Below are 22,496 nucleotides of genomic sequence, written 5' to 3' on the forward strand. Positions count from 1 at the left end.
GAGTTTTGAAAAAAAATGAGGGCTTTTCGGCACAAAAAAAGTGTAACAGGAAACTGACAGCTGCAGAGGAGGATGTATCAGAGTAAAAAGGTGGAAAAGAAGCTGCTTTGTAATTTATTTTCTGTAAAGATCTACCGTTTGTTAAGTGTGATCTGATAAAAAAAAAAACAGACTCCTTATTTGTCAAGTAGGCGAACCAGCTTTTTTAATGTCATTCGTACAAACACGGTTACATTAACGGACACAATGAAACACAAAAACGTCTGTTATCTGCCTGCAACAGAAAAATAGACCACTGGCCTCAGATGAAATGTTCAGGTTTTGTTTATCGAACAACTTTGTGTCGTCTGGGTTTTAACCTTTAAAGGCGCCACCTGTGATTTTGCACATTTCTGCTCTTTTAAATCTCACACACTTCACTTGATCACAGGTGATTATTGTAAAACAAGCTGCTGATTTTTTTTACTGCTATGCTATCATTTTACATTATTTCAGCCCAGAATGACAATCAATTAGCTGGAAACCAACATATTGGAAAAGCACAGCCCAAAGACCTAAAACTGTACACCATGCATTTTAAACTGGTCTGCAAAGAAATACATGATTTGTACTATAATTAACAAGCTGAAACCTCAGAAAAACGCTGATAGGGTCCTGTGAAGGGATCATTCAGATATTTGAAGCGGGGATTTATGAGGTACTTATCCACAGTCAGTGTGTATTTCCGCAGGCTTTTCTCATGCTCTGTTCGTATGTTTTCCCACAAAAAGTAACGTACCAAAATTTGTACATATCGCCCCAGATGAGCCATTAATTTGTGCATAACCCACGTACTTTTTACACCTGTGATCACTCGTAGGTTGCCAAATTGTAGGATGTCATACGAACAGTTTGGAGAAGCAGGCAGGAATACCGACACAGGAGCTATGCAATGTACTGCTGTGGACAGGTGCAGCAACAAAAGGTATTTCGGCCGCCTTAAAAATAAACTCAGCATCGCTATATTCAGAAAAATCTAAATGGCTCCACCTTGCTGTTAGGCAGTGATTTCCATTTGGGGAACTGAAGCAGTTATATGCTCTCTTCAAAGACAGACGCCACTGAGAACTAGAATTTAACCGCCAAAATCGAATCACTTCATCACTAAGTCCAAGTGCATGTTTGTGCCAAATTTGAACCGTCCACAGAACTACAATGCTTATCCTGCATGTCTGCTTCTCCAAACTAAGAGCAAGTTGACTGCCAACTACTGTATGTAATACACTAAATTTGGATAAGTACCAAGACCACTTCAAAAACATCCAAACTATCTCTTTAAGGTAAAGTACCCACAGGTTCACATTCATGAGTAAACAGCTGCTATATCTGTGTAAATGTACCTTTATGGGTAGATATTAAAGTGCAGACAAACTTTTTTTCATGAACAGTCAAGCCTAAAGTTTTCATTTCTCTGTTATTGAATGAATTCTTTAACATAAACCTTATTTTCAATCTTCTATATCAAACATCTTTGGAAAATATTCAGTGGGGTTTGAAAATCCGAAGAATTCAACTCAGTTACCATCTGATCATTAAAGCAAAAAACTCATAATCACGAAAAAAATAAATCATAAATTCTCTTCACAGCAGCGATTTGTGACTAATTTCGGCTTCTTGATTCCAGTGCATTGACGTAAAAGTCTGTATACAGTATTGAGACGGATGAGAACAAAATCAAAGGTCCATTAGTTTCCTTTCAGTCCTGATACACGACGCGTGTGCTGCCACTGATTAAGTTGATGATATGTGCGTTTGCATGTCAGAAACATTAAGACCATGCTTAGAATAATAAATAATCTCACAAAACAGCAGAGAACATACGAGGATCAGCAAGCGGTCTGATTGGTTAATTTACAGACACCCGACAGGTGTACTCAGCACTTCAGGGGATTTAGGCAAAAACTGTGTGTTCTTAAAATATCATGAAAAGAGTCCAGAATAACAGCATTACCATCGCTGTAATGAACTAACCTCTAAATATCTTTTGATTTTCCACCTTTATTTTCTGTAAACTTTAAGAGAAAACATAATTCTCCACAGATTTGACGGTATCGAAGTCATAATCCATGTAATATTTAAATCAAAGACTGCATGTTTCTATGGCTGCATCTTTATATCAAATGGAAACAATTTATGCACACTTCCCCAAATTTAAGCCTGATATATTTTGTGTCTTTGGAAACTTTAGCCAAACATGCACGCAAACTTTAACTACAAAAACCGAAGTGGACATTTAGATACTGTCATTAACATCGGGAAAAAGGCAATAAGCAACTTGGCATGAAATGTCCAGCAAATTGCAAAAAAAATATGTAAAAAAAATACCTAAAAATTAGCTTTAAAAAAGAGAGAGAGACAATCAATAAAACATCAACAAATAACTAGGGAAAATATTTAAAAAATCTATATTTATTATTCTATATTTACAATTAGGCCACAGAAAAAATGTATTATAATTGTTTCTATTTTTTGTATTTTAGTGCTTTTTTCAGGGAATTTCCTTTTTGTTCTTTGACTTTTTTTGTGCTACTTTTGAATCATTTTCTTTTGCTCCTTTTTGGGTCATTTCTTGTGAAGTTGCTCATTACATTTTTCCACGTTTTTGGAAAAAATCAAGCCAATTTGTTTGGGTTTCAAAGGGTTAAGGGATGTGCAGTAACACTTTCCTCAGCGTCACTCAGAGGAACATAATGAGGAAAAAGGGAACGCCTGCACACTTACTCCTCGACACAGTTTATTCAAGACAACGTGGCGATCGTACTTGGATCTTCGTCAGGTCAAAATGATTTTTTGTGAATTCTGACTTGATGCAAGTGTGCAGATGTTACCTTTTTTCTCACGTACTCTGTTTTTTGCTAGCCGTGCACCTATGTGATGTGTGTAAGACTTTTATCTCGAGTAATATAATGCCCAATAAAGTGTTACTGATATCAGTTTGACGAGTTCAGATGATTTCTTTTGCTTCTTGAACATGATAACAAGAACACACAGTGTCGCTGATGTGAAGCACATGAAACCAGGATCAGCCGGTATACTGCGACAGTTTAAGTCCAACCTGTGCATCCATTAGCAAAAACAAAAATACCAGCATTAAAGAGCTGCAGAGAGACTGTAGATATGCTTATGAAAACTATTTACAACAACAGGCCCTACAGTGTTGACACTAGTGCTACCTGCAGAAATTTCGTTTTGACTGCAGTGTTTTTCTAGCTTCTGTTTGTTTATAGGTTTTATGTTTTTTAAATTTTTAAAGAATACTTCACGCACCCAAACGACCATTTCTATATCAATTATTCACCCTGTGTCACATTGTATTAATGAAGAAAACTTTGTTTTTCTCGCAATCCAAAACCAGAAAAAATAGGTGACGGCAAAACTATATCAAAACATGTTTTACAAGCTCTCACACGACTCGTACCATATACGCCAAATTTCAATGATAAAGCTGCAGTGTTCAGTACTTCCCAAACACATGCATTTACACTAAAAGGGAGCTGCTAGTCTACTGCTGCCTCAATCAGTTACTGTCAGTTATTGTTTGACTTTAGTGAATCTGAACAAAACGTTGAAACGTTAAAGTCGCACAACACCACAAACAAACCGAGATCAAATTACGGTTTTTGTCACCTTCTTTCTCCTGAAAGTTTCAGTGCAGCTTTAAAGGTTTTCGTGAAAATAAATGTGTTTGGATATTGCAGGGGTTGTGTTTGAGTTTGTAAACAAATGTTTCGATATTGCTTTGCTGCTGTTCAACGTGGATCCCTATCACTTAAATTCATTGAGAATTTTCTGTTTTTGGATTCTTCATTTAACATGGAGGCATGTGAGAAAAAATAAAATCACAAACTCAATGTAATGGTCATGATAATGGTCATTTGGGGGGTAAAATATTCCTTCAAACATTTTCAAAATGTAACACTCCTTTCCTCTAAGTGTCACCGTGTCTCCTCCATATTCTTGACCTTAAAAACAGCAGTTAACAAGTCCTTTTCAAGAGCTGAAGACTACAAATCATGCAGCAAAGACATAAGTCTGCTGCTGCTGCTGTTACTTCCTGTTCCTGTAGGTGGTGCCGGTCGGCAGGTGTAGAAATGGTCAAATAGCTTCCTCTTGTGGAGAATTTGCATTCTGCTAAACGTGAATGTTTGTTTTTGAGTGAGTGAGTTATGGTCCAGTTCCATGACGTGCTTCACATCTTTAAAAAAAAAAAGTTTGGGTTTGACGGTACCCGCTGACACAGTGCACAAAAGGTTCTCTTGCTGTTTCCAGTATGAATTTGGCAGGAATGCATGAAAATTAAGTAAATAAGGTGTTTCAATTCCTTATAAATTCAAAGTCCTCAACTCTTCCCACGAACAGTTACACAGTACAGACACACACACACACACACACACACACACACACACACACACACACACACACACACACACACACACACACACTGAGAGATCCCGCACCCTTCAAACAAACAAACACCCACAACCGTCTGTAACCTTGTGTCAGCCGGGGCCTGTCCTGTCTCCCAGGCTGCAGCAGCCTGCAGTGTCCTCACTGTGAACGTGCAGCAGCTGCCGCTTGTTGTTGAATAACTGTTAAATATTATCCAGATGACATCGATACTGTTGGATGTGTTCCTCTCTTTCTCTTCCAAGTGCGACTGCTGCCGTGAAATCATCGCAGTTTGGTGAACAGAGCCTCCTGCTGACTGCTGGTCGCCCGCAGACGTCCCTCAGGACACCACAGGAGTCATGTCCCATAGCTGCAGAAAGACAGGAGACATAATCAGTTTGTCTGACTGCTTCTTAAGAGACATTTCTGCAGACTGTTTCTAAAAGTTCAGACAAAAATTAGAAATGAAACCATCATGATCTACGTCTGCAAAACTTTAGACCAATGTCAAGTATGTTTATTTCATTACATTCTAAGTTTCTGGATCTGACACATATAACGTGTTAAATTAATGTAGCAACGATTCGTTTTATTGCTCCTGTCTCTTCAAGCTCCCTTCCTGAAAAAGCCCAGTCGGCTCTGAGTGGACAGCGTTTTTGTGCCTTCTGTATCTGCATTTCAGGCCTCTCTGCAGCATCATAGAGCGCTACAGCGATGACAGTTTTATTGTTGAAGGCCGACTTGAAAGAGAGTGTTGCCCTGGATCCCTCAACAAAAAGTTAATGGGATTTTTACATTGGATTTCAGATTATTGCAGAAAATAAGCTCTTTGGCAAATTTTTGAAATGTCGATGTAATTGCTAGAAGTGACACGCAAACGTTAGCCCATAAACGAACTACACCACGACCCCTTGACTTCATCGTCACCGCCCCAGCTGCCTTCTTTAAGACATGTAAAAGCTTTAAAATTCACGGGTGGGCTATTTACTGACATCTTTAATATCGTAGAGCAAAACATGAATGTCTCCTAAACTTGTGTTAACTACAGAGAGGAGTGCTAAAATGCAGAGTCATCTCCCAGGTTTTAGGACTTATTCCTGCAGCACTCTGTTGCAGTTGGGGAATGACTGTAACAGAGAATAGCTGCACTTTCTATGTTGAAAAATCACCAATGAAAGCTTTTACACACAGCTGGTTCAGGCATGAATATGATCTAAAATCGTTGCAATGTAAACACTAGCAAAAACATGCCTAAAAACAGATGACCATATAGAGAACTCTGTAGAAAGTATTAAAAAGCTTTGGAAAGAGAGCATTCAGAACAGTCTGAGGTTTTTGCTCCAAGGGATTACTGTATACATGTTCACCACATTATTTCAAATTTGTCCATGTTCAATATGATCATCTGTCACTGTAACATCATATAAATGACAGAAATTGTGAAAAAGCCCAACAGGTGTCCTTTTAACACGACAGGATACATACATAATGCACAGATGGGGGGTCAAGTGCGGACTTTCTGGCTGGTTTATCTGGTTTTAATAATGCTAAATACAAGATCAAAAAAGAAAAAAGGACAACAAACCTAACCTTCTCTGCAGAGTTAAAGTCAGCCTGCTCAGGACTGACCCACTAATGTTACTGTGTCCGCTCACGTCTTATCTGAGACTCGCGAATACAACAGATTCTGTTTGTTTCTGTGCAGACCTTGATAACCTTGTCGGTGCCAGAGGTGAGCAGATTTCCAGTGGTGGGCTCATAGTGCATGTAAACAATGCTGTGCTTGCTGTCGTGGAAGGTGGCTGTGGGCGCTCGACTGGAACACACAAAGGGAAACGCTGGTTACTTAAACTGTGCGAGCGCTCGGACAGCCGAGAGCACAAAGGATCAGTATGTGGACACAACAGAGGCTGATTGTTACTCACTCCTCGTCAGTGATGGACTCGTGGCAGCTGTCACACACGCGCACCTCGAACTCGAAGCCCATGAGGGGGATGGTGGAGCGTTTGGACGAACACTTGCCGCACACGGCCTGGCCGCACTTCCTGCAGTGGTGCTGAGGGACACAGGAAGGATGTAAACACGTCAGCTTCGATTAGCAACAGTCGCATCTCTTACCGCAAATCTTTTGTAGTATCCTAGCAACCAGAGGTGGACCAGCATCATCGATTCGCAAATCATTTTAAAATTTACAACAAATGCAGTGACAGCATAGTAAATCTATATAAATAAGAAATATCTTTTCAATTTTCATTACTTTTAAACTAAATAATCAACTTTTTAGGTTCGTATCCATTTCCAGGTTTTTTTAAATTTTATTTTATGTTCTTTTTGTTTTGTTTTTTTTTTACAACTAAAGCTTCTATTCAGGTTTTCAAATACAACTTCAAATACCTGTTTTTTTACCGTAAGATATCATACGGTAAAACTAACGGTTGCATTTGGAAAAACTGCATGCATTAAATGTCTTTGCTCATTCTATATCACAGATATTGAAGAAAATAAGAACAGACCAGCAATTGTCCAGTCGTCCAGTGCTGCATTAATGGTGCCATCCTCAGTTGTATTTGGCTTTTTTGTGCCTTAAAGATTTACTATTTTTAAGAGCAAATGAAACCAAAACATGGACTTCATCTCCAGAAACACCAACATTACTGTGAGATGTGTTTGGTCCCTGCAACAGAGAGTCCCAAATGATTGCTGTACTGTTGAAAAATGGCTATAACTGTGTCCATGAACTCTTGCACATGGACGCTTGAAATAAGTACAATTGTTTTTGAGATTAAGACAATAAAACAGCTACAGGACATTTGCAGGCCATTAGTGCAAAAGGAGTTGTGTATGTTTCCTGGAAAGTCGTTTGGGATGATTTACAGGGTTTAGTCGAGCTACTGATCACTGAATCCAGCTGACGTTTAAACTGTGTTTTAATGTTTGGTGATTTATAATATTGGAACTCATACAGAAGTAATATGAATGATTAAATGTTAGTAACAGGATGGCAGAGTACCTGTCGAAGGCCAATCTTCTTACTGTCCCACATCTGTTTGAAGTTCCAGAAGAAAGGCTGCTCACACTTCTGACACGAGTCACTGTCCAACCACTCTGGGGTCTGAGCAAACACACAGTTTTAAAATTACAAACTTCCTCTTTTTAGAGTTGCCTATTTCATATTATGACTCCAAATATTGAGACAAAATATATGTAAATAAAGCACAATTTAATACCCCTGAAAAAAAGTTATTGTCATATTTTTAAAACCTGGACATGTAAAGCAATTTTGCTAGATAATGGACAAAAAATACTGTAGAACACAGAAGTCAATGTTATCATAGCTTCATAACTTCTTTGGGAAAAAGAGTGATAATAGAAATACCACAACATTTTTAGAAATATGCCTTTTGCCTTCTTCCTGAGTTGGAGGTGAATATCATTACCAAACCCTGCTTCTAAAAAAATGATCTTCCATATGCGTTTTTCTTTCTTTCTTTTTTTGATGCAGGAAAACCCCCTTAAAAATAAGCAATAGTGACTCCTTTTCCATTGCCAGCAGACAAGACAAGTACCTTTAGGGTTTTTTCTGGTCTAGTTTGTCACATTCTGCATCATGAATGTGCCAGAAAACAGGTTAGTAAACAGTAGAAAGCAGCATGGAGGTCAGTGAAAATTTTATGGTAGATACGTCTTCTATTAATCTGTTATTTATTCAGTCACTTTTTTTAAACTTGGCACAACTAATTTTGAGCAATGTTTGAGCTCTGCTTGGATCGAGGTGGACAGAATTTTGTGGATGGAAAAGGAGTGAAAGTTAGCATGTCGACCAGATGTTGTCTTTCCATCACAGCCGAGCCGATCGGTGCTGGAGCTGATAAATACCCCTGACTACTGCAGAATCATTTGTCCTGAGAGTGATTCCTAATTGTAACCTTTCCAATTAATACAAAGCCAGATGTTAGTGGGTTGTTTGTCCAGTGGGAAAGGGACTTTAATCTCATGTCTCTGTATTAAACTCAGGATGTGGATAGCCTATATCGCCTCACTCATTAACACAATGTACTGTATCATATTTGTTAAATTCCTACACAACAGAAGAAAAAATGACTAGTTCTAGTTATAGGGGGATTTAGGCATTAGAACTATTTCTTGACAAAAAACAGTTTATTGATCCACCTCAACCCTCTGTGTCTCCTGTGAATTTGGGCAGAACAACAGAGGCTGGGGCACAACAGAGTGAAACTGAGGCACGATAAAAGTGACTCGGTATAAACAAAGAAGCTGTAAAATCCAAACTAACTGTGTGGAGACTGGCGGAGCTCAGAGGGAGAGGAGAGGGCTTTAAAGCCAGGCTGTGTGTGTTTGTGAGAGAGAAAATCAAAGATCATTCTGCTAATCTGGTGACTTTTCATGGATCTCTAAGAGAATTTGTTTTAGAGTGCAAGGGAGCGTAAACATCTGCACTTGCTAACACACTGATCTGTATCACAGTATCGCACGTGCGTAAACAGACCTGAAAACACACGGTGCTCATGACACATTCCGTATTTTACCAGTTTTTCTACACAATGAGTCACAGCTCACAGATTGAGTTTGAGTGTGTGTTTGTGCTTTGGGTTGATGTTGCTCTCTCTCACCTCTTGTCGTGTTACGTCCATGTTCCAGATGACCATGCCTCCATCTGCGCTGCAGGAGATGAGCTGACGAGTGTGCGAGGCGTAGCACAAGCCCTGAACTTTGTCACTGTGGGGATCGGTGAGGACACACACACACACACACACACACAAATGTTGGATAACAAATCAGGCAAGCAGCTGAACTAAAAAGTGAGGAGTTGGTGTCTCAGCATGTTTACATTATCATCAGTGGTTTATCTGCGAAATGCTTTTTTAAAACTTTGCACTCAAATCACACTTTGCAACAAAACAACTGAAAAAAGAACTTTTTCTTTTGTGACTTTGACAGTGTAACAGATGGCCCCTGTTCAGACTTTGCCGGCTTTAGACTTGCTGATATAAGCTTTACATGTTGGACTCATTTCTGAGTAAAGACCCGATTTATTCTGTTATCAAAGTTTGAACGCATTCGTGGTTCTATGTGGTTGCCTATGAAATGTCAAAAAGAGTGAAAAATGTCCATCTCAAGTTCCTAAAACCCAAGATAAATCACTGTTTTGTCTGACCAATAGTTTAAAACCCAAAGATTGATTTTGCAATGTTGTACAACAGAGAAGTGCAGGCGATCCAATCATTTGGAAAGTTGCAGCAAGCATATTTGGCAGTTTTGCTTAGCATAAAAGCATAGCTATAGTTTGATTTAGGTTTAGAGGCATACTGGTTTGCAACAAAAAAAGCGCGATTTTGCAATAGCTGCGACCTTCCTGCCAAATTTCAGCCTCACAATGCAAATACTGTAACCTCCAAAGGACGGGGAAATTTCTGTGGACTGGCTGACAGTGAGCTATAAGGCTACTGGTTGCAGCTCAAAAATGACAACATATCAACACAATACAACACTAAAATATGAGTATAAACACAACAAATAGCTCCATAACACAAGAACACAGAGAGCATGATTCTTACTTGTGTCCCTGGAGTTCGATGGCCGTGCCTTTGCGCCCTCCGATGTCCCACATGATGATGGAGTGGTCTGAGCTGCCGGAGAACAGCACCCTCTGGACCGGGTCCCAACACAGGGCCGTCACATTACCTGGAGCAAAACGCACGCACGCACGCACGCACGCACGCACGCACGCACGCACACACACACACACACACACACACACACACACACACACACACACACACACACACACACACACACAGAGACAGCAGTGAAACACATCAGCAGAACAAAGTCACTCTCATAAACAAAGGTCAACTAAGAGGGACGAGCATCAGGCCAAGGCCTGTGCACGCCGCCCACATTGATACGTTTATGCACTGGGTTAGCTTCCCCCGCTTGTCACGCACTGGTTCTCAGAAGGCTTGTTTCATTTAGTTTTAACACTGTTTTTCCTCGTTAACTGGTTTCATGTGTTAAAGATTAATGCACTGAACTAATACTTGGAAATATCATCTGTTTGCATGTCGTCTCTTTCTAATATTTCAGAAGAAATATTTCAATAAAAACCTCAATGTGACAAAATATTCAATATCTTTTATCCCCGCTTGTTAAACTAATTATAATGTTTCCTTATCCTTGAACTCTTTGTAGTTAAAGACTTTAAATCCTATTTAAGACACTGCAAAAGACATTTGTCACTGCCTGCATTGTTGAAACACATTTCAAAAACGCAAAAGATTTTCTTAAACATTTGGAACCACAGGGCCCCTAAATGACTTCTTAATTGGTTCAATAAATCTGCAATCTGCCGGAGAACAACAGCAGTTGACAGAGGCCACGAGCTTCAAGCATTATGCGAGTTTAATGCAGCTGTTGCATGAACCGTGGTGGTTTATGTGAGGAGCCTTTAAATATAAAAGAAATCTTTAAAGCACAAAGATTTTATTGTCCTCTTCCTTTATCCTTTTTTAACCACGTGATAAGCTTCTGTACCCGGCTCATACATTTCTGCAGATGTTTCATTAAGATGTGACATGGTTTAGAGAAGCCTATTTTGTAGATATAAACAATCACCAGAAGTGTTGCAAAATTCAAGTTTTAATCATTTGCATTCAGAATCAGCTTTTGTCTCTTATATCAGCAGAATAAAAAACAAGCAACCCACGAGGCAAACAAGGAAGATACTTATTTATTCTCACAAAGTAATAACGGAGCAGAAAGCAAAAACTATCTGAGATGTAGCTGCAAGGCAATTTAGGTAACCAATTATTTAGGGTTCATGAGACAACATCTGAATAAAAGCAAAAACCCAAAAAGCCTTATTTGTTCACCATGTTGTAGCTCATTTACAACAATATAGCGTCATTAATGTGCGTGGTGGGGCTGCAAATAACGATTACTTTCAGTGTGGATCAATCCTGTGATTATGCTATCGATTGATATAATGATCGTTAAGTCTATAAAATGCCAGGAATCATTATAGTTTGACGTGACATTTGAAATGTTTTGTCTTTCTTGGACGACAGTCCAAAACCCAAGGGTGTTAAATTTACACTGGCAGAGAGATGCAGCAAATTGATCGACTGACTGATTAATTAATTCAGCACTAGTGTGTGTGTGTGTGTGTGTGTAGTACCAGTGTGTCCCTTGAAAGTGGTGACCAGGCTGCAGCTGTCCTGCTCCAGCTTCAGGATGGTCACCTGACCAGACTGGTCTCCTACGAAGGCGTGTCTGGTCTCCACATCAAACCTGGGACAGAATTAAGGTCAAAGTAGAAGAAACGGCGTCCTGTTGAAAAACAATCGATGCGCTCATTTGGATCTTTATCTGTTAGTGGACCAAAATCACACACTGCAATGTCAGCGCATCAGCTGAGCTACACAGTGGACTAAATGGTTTTATGGGTGTGTAAAACTATATCATGAAAGATTTAAGTCACTGCTCTTTGTAGTGGCAGTAAAGTGGACGACTGTTAGCTCTTCCACTGGCCGTTTAGTCAGAGTCCTCCTCTGACCTGGTTCAGTCACTTCAGACCAAAATCACGACAACACTGTCCGCACTGTGGAAAAGAAAAACGACTGCACAAGGAAAAACCTAATTCTGCAGTCCAATCTAAATCTGTCTCCAAAAAACAACAATACAAATGTAATTACTGGAGTTTCCACTTTTCTTTCTCTCTCTCTGGAAACCCAACATTATATTCTCTGTGTTGTTACCAGTGCTGTAAACCTATGACATTTTTATCAACTATTGACAATATTTGGGAATTGAGTAAAAACAGAAAAATGGATGTTTTATTGAAATAACATAATCTGGAACATGCAGATAGGGCTGTTTCCTTTCACAAGAATTACTGTTGTGCATATGAGAAATGTTAAAAGTTTCCCCAAGATGCCAGAATGGTGGCTGGTGTAGTGCAATAGAAAGAAAATAGTTCCTACATGAAACTGCTCACAACGAGGTCTGACATATCTCTTGAGTAAGCAGGTCATTGCTGATGAGTTTTTCAAATGTTTGGTGATTTAAGTACCACAATATAAGTGCCATTCAGTTACATGGTATAAGAGAGAGGGCAGACATCTTCACGGCTGATATCTCCGACACTCTGCAACTCTGATAAATAGCACTACAGGTAAGAGGGAAAATATGCATTTTTAGATTTGGGGCTGAACTGTCCCTTTAACGTAAATTTCTAAAAGACATTGACTGTTCAAAATGTTACCTATTCACAAGCTCATTACAAACACATCCCTGCTGTGTTTATGCCACAGGTTAGCATGAGGAGGCTAGCAGGATACCAGCAGTCTGATGACCTCACGGCGGGCTCATTGGTATGGATCAGTGTCGCTGCTGAGCACTCACATCCTTTCATCTGCCCATTACTGAAACCTACTCAGACGGTTTCCCTGACAACAGCATGACTGATGCCTATTGTTAGCCCTTTCCCATTAGTACAAACTAACTGGGAGCTAATCTCAAATCTCAATTGCCCTGTCTTCTGTTGCAGCGGCCTTAAAATAGACTTGTGTTGTCATAATAAAAAGCCGAGAGATTTTTCACAGTCTGCAGCACCAAAGATGGCTCGTCACTTCCCACTCTGTTATGTCCTCGGACTCCACTCCATTTAGCAGGAAGCTGAGCTGTCAAGTTCATCGAGCGAACTCTGAGGGCCAAGTGGCCGACAAATCAAGACAGCAAACAGGCCAGGAGGAGGAAGGGGGGGGGCATTAAAGGATACTGTAGTCCTGTAACCCAGGCGGCGGTACGATACGTCCCCAGCTGCTGGCCGCTCTCTGAGCAGTGCCAGTTGAAGTTTTTGTCCTGGCCGGTGCTCAGGAGCCACTCCATCTCCAACACAAACAGCACCACCGTCACTCTGCCCTGATGAGCTGCAGGCAACGGAGAAAAAACACAGAAATTGCACACGATTTCAAAATCAATTCAGTCGCAGTGCAGGAGCCGACTCAGAAATCTTTGCTCAATAATTTTCAACATCTCTAGTATGCTGGAATTGCACAAAAATACACATTTAACAGCCTATTTTGGGGATAAAAATAATGTGTAACTGCCTTCTTTATGGAGAGATCTGACCGACAAATGAAGGGAAAGCTGCTTTCACAGTAAACACAGTCACTCATGAGACAACATGTGATGCGCTTCTTCACATAAGATCAGAGGAACACAAACCATGAAAGGTCAGCTATATGAATTACACTGCATTCATCTAAAACTCCATTTTTCAAAGGCTTATATGAGCATCCATACAATACAAACTCATCTAATGCACTCTGCTCTGCAGAGGAGACGTGTAAAGATCGATCAGCGGCGCTCTGGTCCAGTTATTTCTGAGCGAGTTAAACTCAAAAGAAAGAAATGAATTATGAAAACCGCCAGAGAAACAAACATTCCTCAGGCTATAGTTTTCAAAGCCTTCAGCACACAGAGCTGAGCAGACTTTATCAGCAGTGAATTGTCCTGAAACTCCCTGGGTTACAACACATATACAGTGATAAATAATATGGTCCACTGTTTTCAAAGAAATGCAGAATTTTAGCAACTTTTAAGAAATAAGCTTTCAGAGCAACGAGGAGTAATGAGTACGGATGGGAATTGAGAAACGCTTTTAAATCCATCGGAAAGATCTGAGATTGGTCTGAGTTTGAGAGCAAGAGAGGAACGAATCTCTCTATCGATCCGCTTCTAGTCTTTGTGACCATTAGGGATGGAAATCAGGTCAGTTTCATACTTTAAAATACACTTGGATGTTATACCTGAAGGTACGACACAATGAATGGAAATGACGTCATTACTCGGTGTCCGCACGTATCAGACAGTCAGATTTTTGTCTTCTAAAGACCCTTTATGTCCAAGTACAAATAAAACTAAATTATATACATGATACATGGGCAATTCCACGTTTATGGTTCTTTTAAAAAGGGACAAAAGAGAAGTTATAAATTGTTTGAATGGGGCAACCTATTGTGTCTATGTCAAGATTTTTATTGCATATTTTAATCATTCAATGAGATAGTCTCAGTCTCCTCTCTGGCACCATCACTAGGAGTAACCAAAATCAGACTTCCTGTCTATAGGAGCTGAAAGACCTCACGTATGTACAAACCAACAATCCTATGGTTCTCTTCCAGACATGTGTGACTGATTCATACACATACACACACACACACACACACACACACACACACACACACACACACACACACACACACACACACACACACACACACTTCCTGTCTCACCCTGGTAGGTGCTAGCTGGAGTCATCTTATTGTAGTCTTCTGACAGGATGAACTCCTAAAAGACAGGAAGAAGAAATAAATATTCACAGCGACAGAGGGCAGTGGATGAGGTTTTCAAGTTAATCTATGAATGGCAAACAAATTCTGTTAAATGATTAAATTATAAATATAATTTCAGTATGTACGTAGTAACACTTGAACATCACACAAGCCTTTTGAAAAAGTCTCAGCTTTTCTAAAAGTGTGACTGTGTAGGTGTTCATCCTGCAGACAGATAAAACATCTCGTATCTTTCTAAAAACACAAATACAAATTACTTCTGTGAAAAATAATGCAGGACTTTGCATGGGCCTGTGAAAAGAAGAACAGCTCTTGGTCTGACGGCATATTTCCTCTCAGGCCAACGCCCACGATAAAACACTTAACTTACAGTTTTAAGTTTGCTCTGAGATGAAAATCCTTGAAAATGTTTTGTTATTGTTACGGTCTGACTTTGTGTTTGGTCAATTTGTTCCAAAGCAAACAACTCCCACTGTGAAATTCTCAAACAACTAAACAAAAAGTGTTTAAAGAAATGCTGCATCTCAGAAAAGACTGGGCTGTAATGTGTTGTAAAGGCCAGTCTGGTACATTACAGTACAACTGAGTGTCAGAGTAGTCCTTTTTTCTTGATAGTTCAACGCGACCTGACAAAGCTCTTGTTCCATTTAATAAGCAGGAGAGCAGCCAACAGCCAAAATACATACAGTCAAAGCTGTCCTCCACTTTATGTGCCAAAAGGTAGATGGTAAATATCACAAGATCTTCCTGCAAACATAAATACAACCAACAGAGACGACATGCAGCCTTCAAAGAAAAGCAAACAGTCTTCAGCTGAGTGAGTGTAAAGAAAAAAAGGCCGGAGGGTTGTGTTTGGACTCACGCAGATACTTCCAGTGTCCATCCCCACGGACAGCCGCCTGGTCTCTGGGTTAAAGGACATACAGGAGCACTGAGCTGGAGGCACAAAGACATTCAAGAATAATAGTGAACACTGTGCCTCAATGTGTGCGTGTTATTGTTAGTTTGGGAAACTCTCCAGTCTAAATTGCTATTTTTTTTACATGTAGACAAAAGCCACAATGTTTTTTTTTTCAGTTTGAGAAAGTACAAATCTCTAAAGAACCTCCTCCGGTTTGGCTGATATAATGTAGTGAAAATAACCTCCAAAATTCATACACAGTAGATAATTTAGACATTTCTGTCAAAGAGAAGATAGAATAGAATAAAGCAAAAAAAAATCTGTGTTTTTCCCATGCTGCTCATCACGGAGAGTCTGCTCACAACTGTGACTGACAAGAAAACACGTGTTTGGCTTATACTCACCTTGCACCAAACAGCTCATTCTAAGTTAGCGAAGTTTCAATTTTTAATCCATTTTTCCTGATATAAAAACTGAATCTTTTTTTCAAATAAAAGAAACACTATAGTAGTGATTACTGTTTCATCTTTTGCAGTTTCACTTTTTCTATTAGTGAATGACAACGTCTAATATACGCTGCCTCTGGCGCTGTTGTTGCAAGCTGCAGATCTTGCTGATGGCAGCATGGGATTTCCTTCAGTTGCACAACTATTGAGAAACAAGGACAAAACAGTGTCACAGACGTGTAGCACTGCAGCACTACAGAGAGGCGAGTGAACCATCCTACAGGAGCTCAGCTCGCGCCGAATCTCATTTCAGGAGCATGTAAACGCCACGCTGTCGTGTCATCCCGAGCAATGGAGTCTGTGTAATTCATTATTTTGGTCGTGATGGGGAGAGATGCTCATACAGAATTAAACCAAACACAGAGGAAGAGTGAACAAAAACAGGAATGAACAGGCTTGCTCCAAGACATTTGGATTTACTCATACATATTTAAAACTTATTTGATTACACTGAACAAGCCAATCATTCAGCTTATTCAAACACAGTCGTTGCCTTTGTTTTTAGGTGTTGCATTTAAACAAAGGTCATTAATCAAACAGTATAAACACAAAAAATGTACATACAAAATCAAATCAAGCTTATTTATAAGGCACACAGGTAAAAAAGCAATAAACAATACTTACTTGACATTGTGTGGTAGACACTGGGCCAGTACTGACCGCTGTCTCTCTTCAGCCATACCCGAATCGTCCTGTGGGGTGAAACCATAACGTTTTGGCGAAACACTTAATTCTCAATGGTTTGTATTCTGCAATAACACTGCGAAAAGATTTCTTTAATAAACACAGTTTTATAAACACAGTTTTATTGTAAAAATTATTGTATTTCTTAATTAACAGGATAATCTTATTTATTAACCCTCTATGGTACTATGTACAATTTTAGGCCTTTTACACACACACACACACACACACACACACACACACACACACACACACACATACACACACAGTATATCCCCAGTTATGATGCAAAACTCTGATGAAGAGGCAGGACCATAAGGAACCAATAGCAGTGTTTAAATTTGTCACATGGCTCTCTGGAGGCCATGCTGAATCCCTTTTTTTGCAGACTTTCTAACAAGGATCAGCTCAGTTATTTGTTCCCACACAGATTGTCTGAAAATGTCATTTCCTGTCCCTTTTCAGTCTGGAAAAAAAAAGATTCACAGTGATATGTGAGTAAAGCTTAATTTCTAACAGTATAATGTATTTTATTTGCTAATTCTGTAATGGAAACTTGTGAAAGTGCAAAAGCTGCCTTGAGGCAACACCACACCAGTATGGATTCACCATGACATTTGGTAGTGTGTATTTAGGTATATATGCTGTTCAAAGCATACCAGTCATCATAATTTTAAATCTCTACAATTTAATGTAAATAAATTTGATGTTAGTTGTGTCAAGAAAGACACAGGAGACTGACAGACACTCATGAAACTGAAAACAGCATTTAAATGAAGCACCAATGATCAAGCACTGGAATTTGACACAACTTTCTTATTTTGCAGAAGGTAATGTTAGTTTGTTTTGTTAAATGGTTCTTGCAAAGTTAGATGAAATATTCCAACAGGTTGTTCCACGATGGTATAATGTTGTCTGCAGATATGCAGTCTTATGAAATGAATTATTTTCTAATGTTTTTACATTTCAAATGGTATGCATTGTAACCTATTGAGGCTATTGAGTATTTTGCATGTGTTTTTCCAACAAATTTACTTCAAATTTGAAACAATAACTTTATTTTCCACTACTTACCATTATAGTACAGTGTTGCCTCAAGGCAGTGCACCCCAAAAATACCCCCCAGAAATTGTTCTCTTAAAAATTTCTTTAGATTTTGTTTATTTGGTCTATTTTATGACAAAAAAAACAAACCTTTTTTCCCAACTGACATCATAATACCCACCATAGATTAAGAAAATACAGGCAGAACTCGTAGATAATATTCTCATTAATTCAGAAAAACAAGTAGACTCCACATTAAGGAGGTAGGAAATACAATTAATTGAGGCAATGGTGTTTTGAATTGATTGACACCTCCACAATAATATTTGCTGTCCTGTTAGTGATAAATAAGTTATTAAGTGAAACTTAACTCCAAACCTTCATGGTATTCTACCCCTCAGATATGCACTGGCTAAGTCATGGGTCAGTTCAGCTGCAGTTCTATTTGCTCAGATCTGATGTTGACCGTTTTCGGAAAAGGTCACTGAACTGAGCAACTCTGAGTGGTTAGCAGACGTCCATTTTTAGTTCCTCTCAATGGCTGTCTGAGAACACTCTACAAAAGCCAAGAAGCAAGAAAAATGTGGGCTTACACTGAAGTTATGTGCTATAAAGCTTTGACTTTTTGGGAGGTAAATTAGTTATCCAATGCAGCACATTTCCTATCTCATGCTGGAAATTATCTTCAGGATCCTAAACGCCAATATTTCTGTAAAACTGTGGAAATATTTCATCAGTCAGTTTTGAAATGAGATATGTAGAATGAAGTGATTTTTATGAAATAGCCCTATTTTAAGCTCAGATTTAGTTATGTTTTCTTCTGACAGAAGTGTTCGTTCCATATAATGTGTTCAAGGACTATTGGAAATTTGAAAATCCAATGATAATTTTCCATACAAATGTGGAAATATTTAATAAGTGGTTTCAAGATTTCTCTGCCATTTTGAAAGGCATTAACCTGTTTACAATCCTGTCTCTGCTAAAGAAACACAGGAGGAACTGGAGTTGGAGCTTTCTGAAATGATACTCTCTATGATGATAGTCTCCAAAGTTATGTAAGGTTCCTGCAGCTTAAGGCAAAGTAGATTTAAGACTTTTTAAGAATTTTTCATTGCCACTCAGAGTGAAGTTATGGCTAGTTTTCTAATAACCAAAATGTAATGGGGAAAATTTTATTTTGCAGACAATTTTATTTTGCTCAAATGTTTATTATAACAAAAAAACATTCCTTTTTTTCTTTCTGTGAAAAAGTTAAGATAATCAATGTCAAATGTTGGGTCACCAAAAGATGTAATGTTTGATATAATTGATTTATTTATTTGCATAATAAAACAAAATACAACAAAAAACAGGAAACAAGTTTTGCTGATATTAAAAAAAAAACCTAGAAGCTTAAAGAAGTAATCCAAACTCTAACTATTTTAAGCAAATACAAAAACCCTGTAAGCAGTAGCTCAGTTCAGATTTTCAACATTTTCCTGAAAGAAAAAATAAAGTTTTATGAGTAGAAATCATCTAGACTATACCATATTTGTGATATATTTTTACTTTTTCATTGTATTTTTTTTTAAATTTTATATTCAAGATTTTTGACTGGGTTCTTGCATTTTTTCTTTTTTTCTTACAATGTTTATTTGGACTGTTATGCGCCAAAATACCAAGGCAAATCCCTAGTATTTGAAAACCAACTTTGTCATAAACCTGATTCTGATCCTCAATATGAGCAATTCAATAAAACAGAACATGAATGGGTAAAGTCACTGAGATTACACAGGTATGACAGGCCATGCAACCTTTGAACATGTGGCGATCACATACGCCCTCAAGCATTTGCAGATGTCATTAGACTGGAAATACATACTTGGCAACCAACAGAAACACACACAGACAGCCAGCCTCAGGCGTGTGTTAGACTGGGAGAATGAGGGGAGAAATGAAAGTGTTATTTCAACTAGTGACCTGTTTTGGGTCTTGAGAAAGGTTGAGAAACTTTGTTTTGGAAGGCAGACTCATGTTTAACTTGCTCTTTGTGTCATAAAATGTCAAACACAAATAACCCAAACTGCTTAGAGACTGTTGTTTATTTGTTAGGGGGGGCTGGGTTTAGACTTTGTTTGTTTCCCCAAAGCTACAAACATTTTTCCTTAAGCCTCCCTGAGTGACTTGGAAAAATGCATGACCGTCACTCCATCAAAATGTAGTTGTTAGATTTTTAAAAACTTACTGTTTGATATTTGAAAGTTAAAAGTTGAAGATCAATTCCTGGAGTTTTAAAATTAAAATAAAAAAAAAAAACACTTGTCATGCATGCTGGTTAATTGGAACAAACGACTTATTTTTGCCAAAATTTTCATTAAGATGTGTAAAATAAACTGATTTTGATGATTATTATTTTTACTCAGATTTGATTATGTTTTTGTTTTTTCTGACAAAAGCAATTGTCCCACATAATGTGTTCAAGGACCATTGGAAATTTGAAAATCCAATGATAATTTCTGTTTGTTAAGTTTCTGGCTATAATAAATGGTGTAATTTTGGAACATTTTAAAGAAAACATGCCCTCCAAACCTGAAGGCTTGTTTCCTTTAAAAAGGGAGTAAACTAAATACAAAGTATGCTGTTTCTCTCAGTAACTGTAACTAATTAAAATTACATTCATTTTGTAACGTAATTGCTGTTTTCTAACAGCATGGCTCATAAATTATGAACAGTCCCTCAAAGAGCTTTTGTTTTCCTGAATGGGTTTGTTTTTGATAGCTAGCACGCTAATGTTAGCAGCTATTAAATGACCATAACAAAGAGTTAAATTTGAAAAATTGTGTATTTTTACATAAGTGTGTTGGTTAACGATATAAAAAAAGCCAAAGAGCATAGTGTAGTTTATTAACATGTAACATGCTGATATGACTAATGTAAGTCTAATAACAAAATTTTACTTATGTTTCTTGTAACTGATTACAATTACATTTAATTTCTAATTTAATTCTTAGTTTCTTCCAGCACTGCTCATAAATAACTGTCCCTTAAAAAACTTTTGTTTTCCTGAATGGGTTTGTTTTTGATAGCTAGCATGCTAATGTTAGCAGCTATTAAATTATCATAACAAAGAGTTAAGTTTGAAAAATTGTGCATTTTTGTGTGTTGGTTAACGATATAAAGAAAGCCAAAGAGCATAGTGTAGTTTATTAACATGTAACATGCTGATAAGACTAATGTAAGTCTTATAACTACAGTTTAATCATTTTTCTTGTAACTGAATACAATTACGTTTATTTTGTAATTTAATTACTGGTTTCTCCCAACACTGCTCATAAATAACGAACAGTCCCTTACAGAGCTTTCGTTTGCCTGAATGGGTTTGTTTTTGATAGCTAGCATGCTAATGTTAGCAGCTATTACATGTTTATAAACAGGAGTTATATTTGCAAAATTGTGTATTTTTACATACGTTAAGTGAATCGGTTAACGTTATTAAGAAAGCCAAAGAGCATAGTGTAGTTTATTACCATGTAATACGCTGAAATGACTCGTGTCAGCTGACACTTTTATAGAAACGTCGCGGTGTGTTTTCAGCTTTAACCGTTGGTCTGATTCTACATACCAACGGCTGAGCCACGAGCGGTATAAACGTTAGCTTGATCAGTGACTGACAGGAGAAATCGATCCGGTGAAAGCAAGAAAAGCGACTGTTACAAAAGAGGATTTGGATGTTATTTTGTAGCCAAAGCTTACCTGTCCTCGGACACGCTGATAACACCGTCTTCCTTGGGAATGATGACCGCGGTGCTCACTACATCTTGGAAAGCCTCAATTTTGCTCAGCAGACATGGCTTCCGAGCCTGCGGTTGGGGCTGGATTTCGGCCGCCATGAGTCGGTGGTGCACAAACCTCCGTCTACGGTTCTGGCTCCGGGAAACATAACCCTCCCCCGGTCCGACGGCGGAGCCTCGGCTACGCGCTGCTTGCTAGCTGTCAGCAGGCAGCACACGGTGTTGTGACGGCGGCCAGAGATGCTGCCTGTCAGCTGACACACACACACACACACACACACACACACACACACACACACACACACATACGCACTCACGCACGCACGCGAGCACACTACACACAAAGCGTTTCCTGTCAAGAAAATAAAACTTCCCATAAAACCTTTGCTGTTGTATTTTCAAAACTGAAGCGTCATCTCTGATTAAGATTTTGTAAACTTTTTTTTCCCCAGTCTAGTGTAACTTTCGGCTCACAAAATGAGGTTTTGTGTTGTTGTTTTTTTTTAAAAGTAATAATAATACATTTATTGATATAGCCCTTTTCTTGACAAGTCTTCAAAGTACGTCAAGGCTACAGAAAGAACAAAACAGCAGATAAATTCAAAAACACAAGAAAAACATACAAAAAAGCACCCATGGATGACAAAACATCATAAAAAGGCAATAATTTAAAACCCAACAACATATTAAATAATCATAAATGCTGTACTATGACATTCTCCTTATTTTTTTGAATGACAAAGGCAACTGTAACATTTGTATGATTTTTTGAACGACATGCTATACT

The 22,496-nt window shown here is 38.4% G+C and overlaps 1 protein-coding gene across 1 annotated transcript; it reads right to left on the bottom strand.

The window, feature by feature from the left end:
• Positions 1–176: 176 nt before the first annotated feature.
• Positions 177–21,980, bottom strand: wdfy2 (WD repeat and FYVE domain containing 2). Its single transcript, XM_042494883.2, has 12 exons — positions 21,672–21,980; positions 16,836–16,903; positions 15,667–15,740; positions 14,745–14,799; positions 13,226–13,376; positions 11,624–11,736; positions 10,005–10,131; positions 9,060–9,165; positions 7,439–7,540; positions 6,354–6,484; positions 6,136–6,244; positions 177–4,798 (listed from the first exon to the last, which is right to left on the bottom strand). The coding sequence occupies exons 1-12, from the start codon at positions 21,806–21,808 to the stop codon at positions 4,769–4,771; spliced, it is 1,203 nt and encodes a 400-aa protein (XP_042350817.1). The 5' UTR covers positions 21,809–21,980; the 3' UTR covers positions 177–4,768.
• Between the last annotated feature and the right edge of the window lie 516 nt (positions 21,981–22,496).

This window comes from Plectropomus leopardus, chromosome 10 (assembly GCF_026936395.1).
Source record: "Plectropomus leopardus strain MGB_pleo_1.0 chromosome 10, ASM2693639v1, whole genome shotgun sequence".
NCBI lineage: Eukaryota > Metazoa > Chordata > Actinopteri > Perciformes > Serranidae > Plectropomus > Plectropomus leopardus.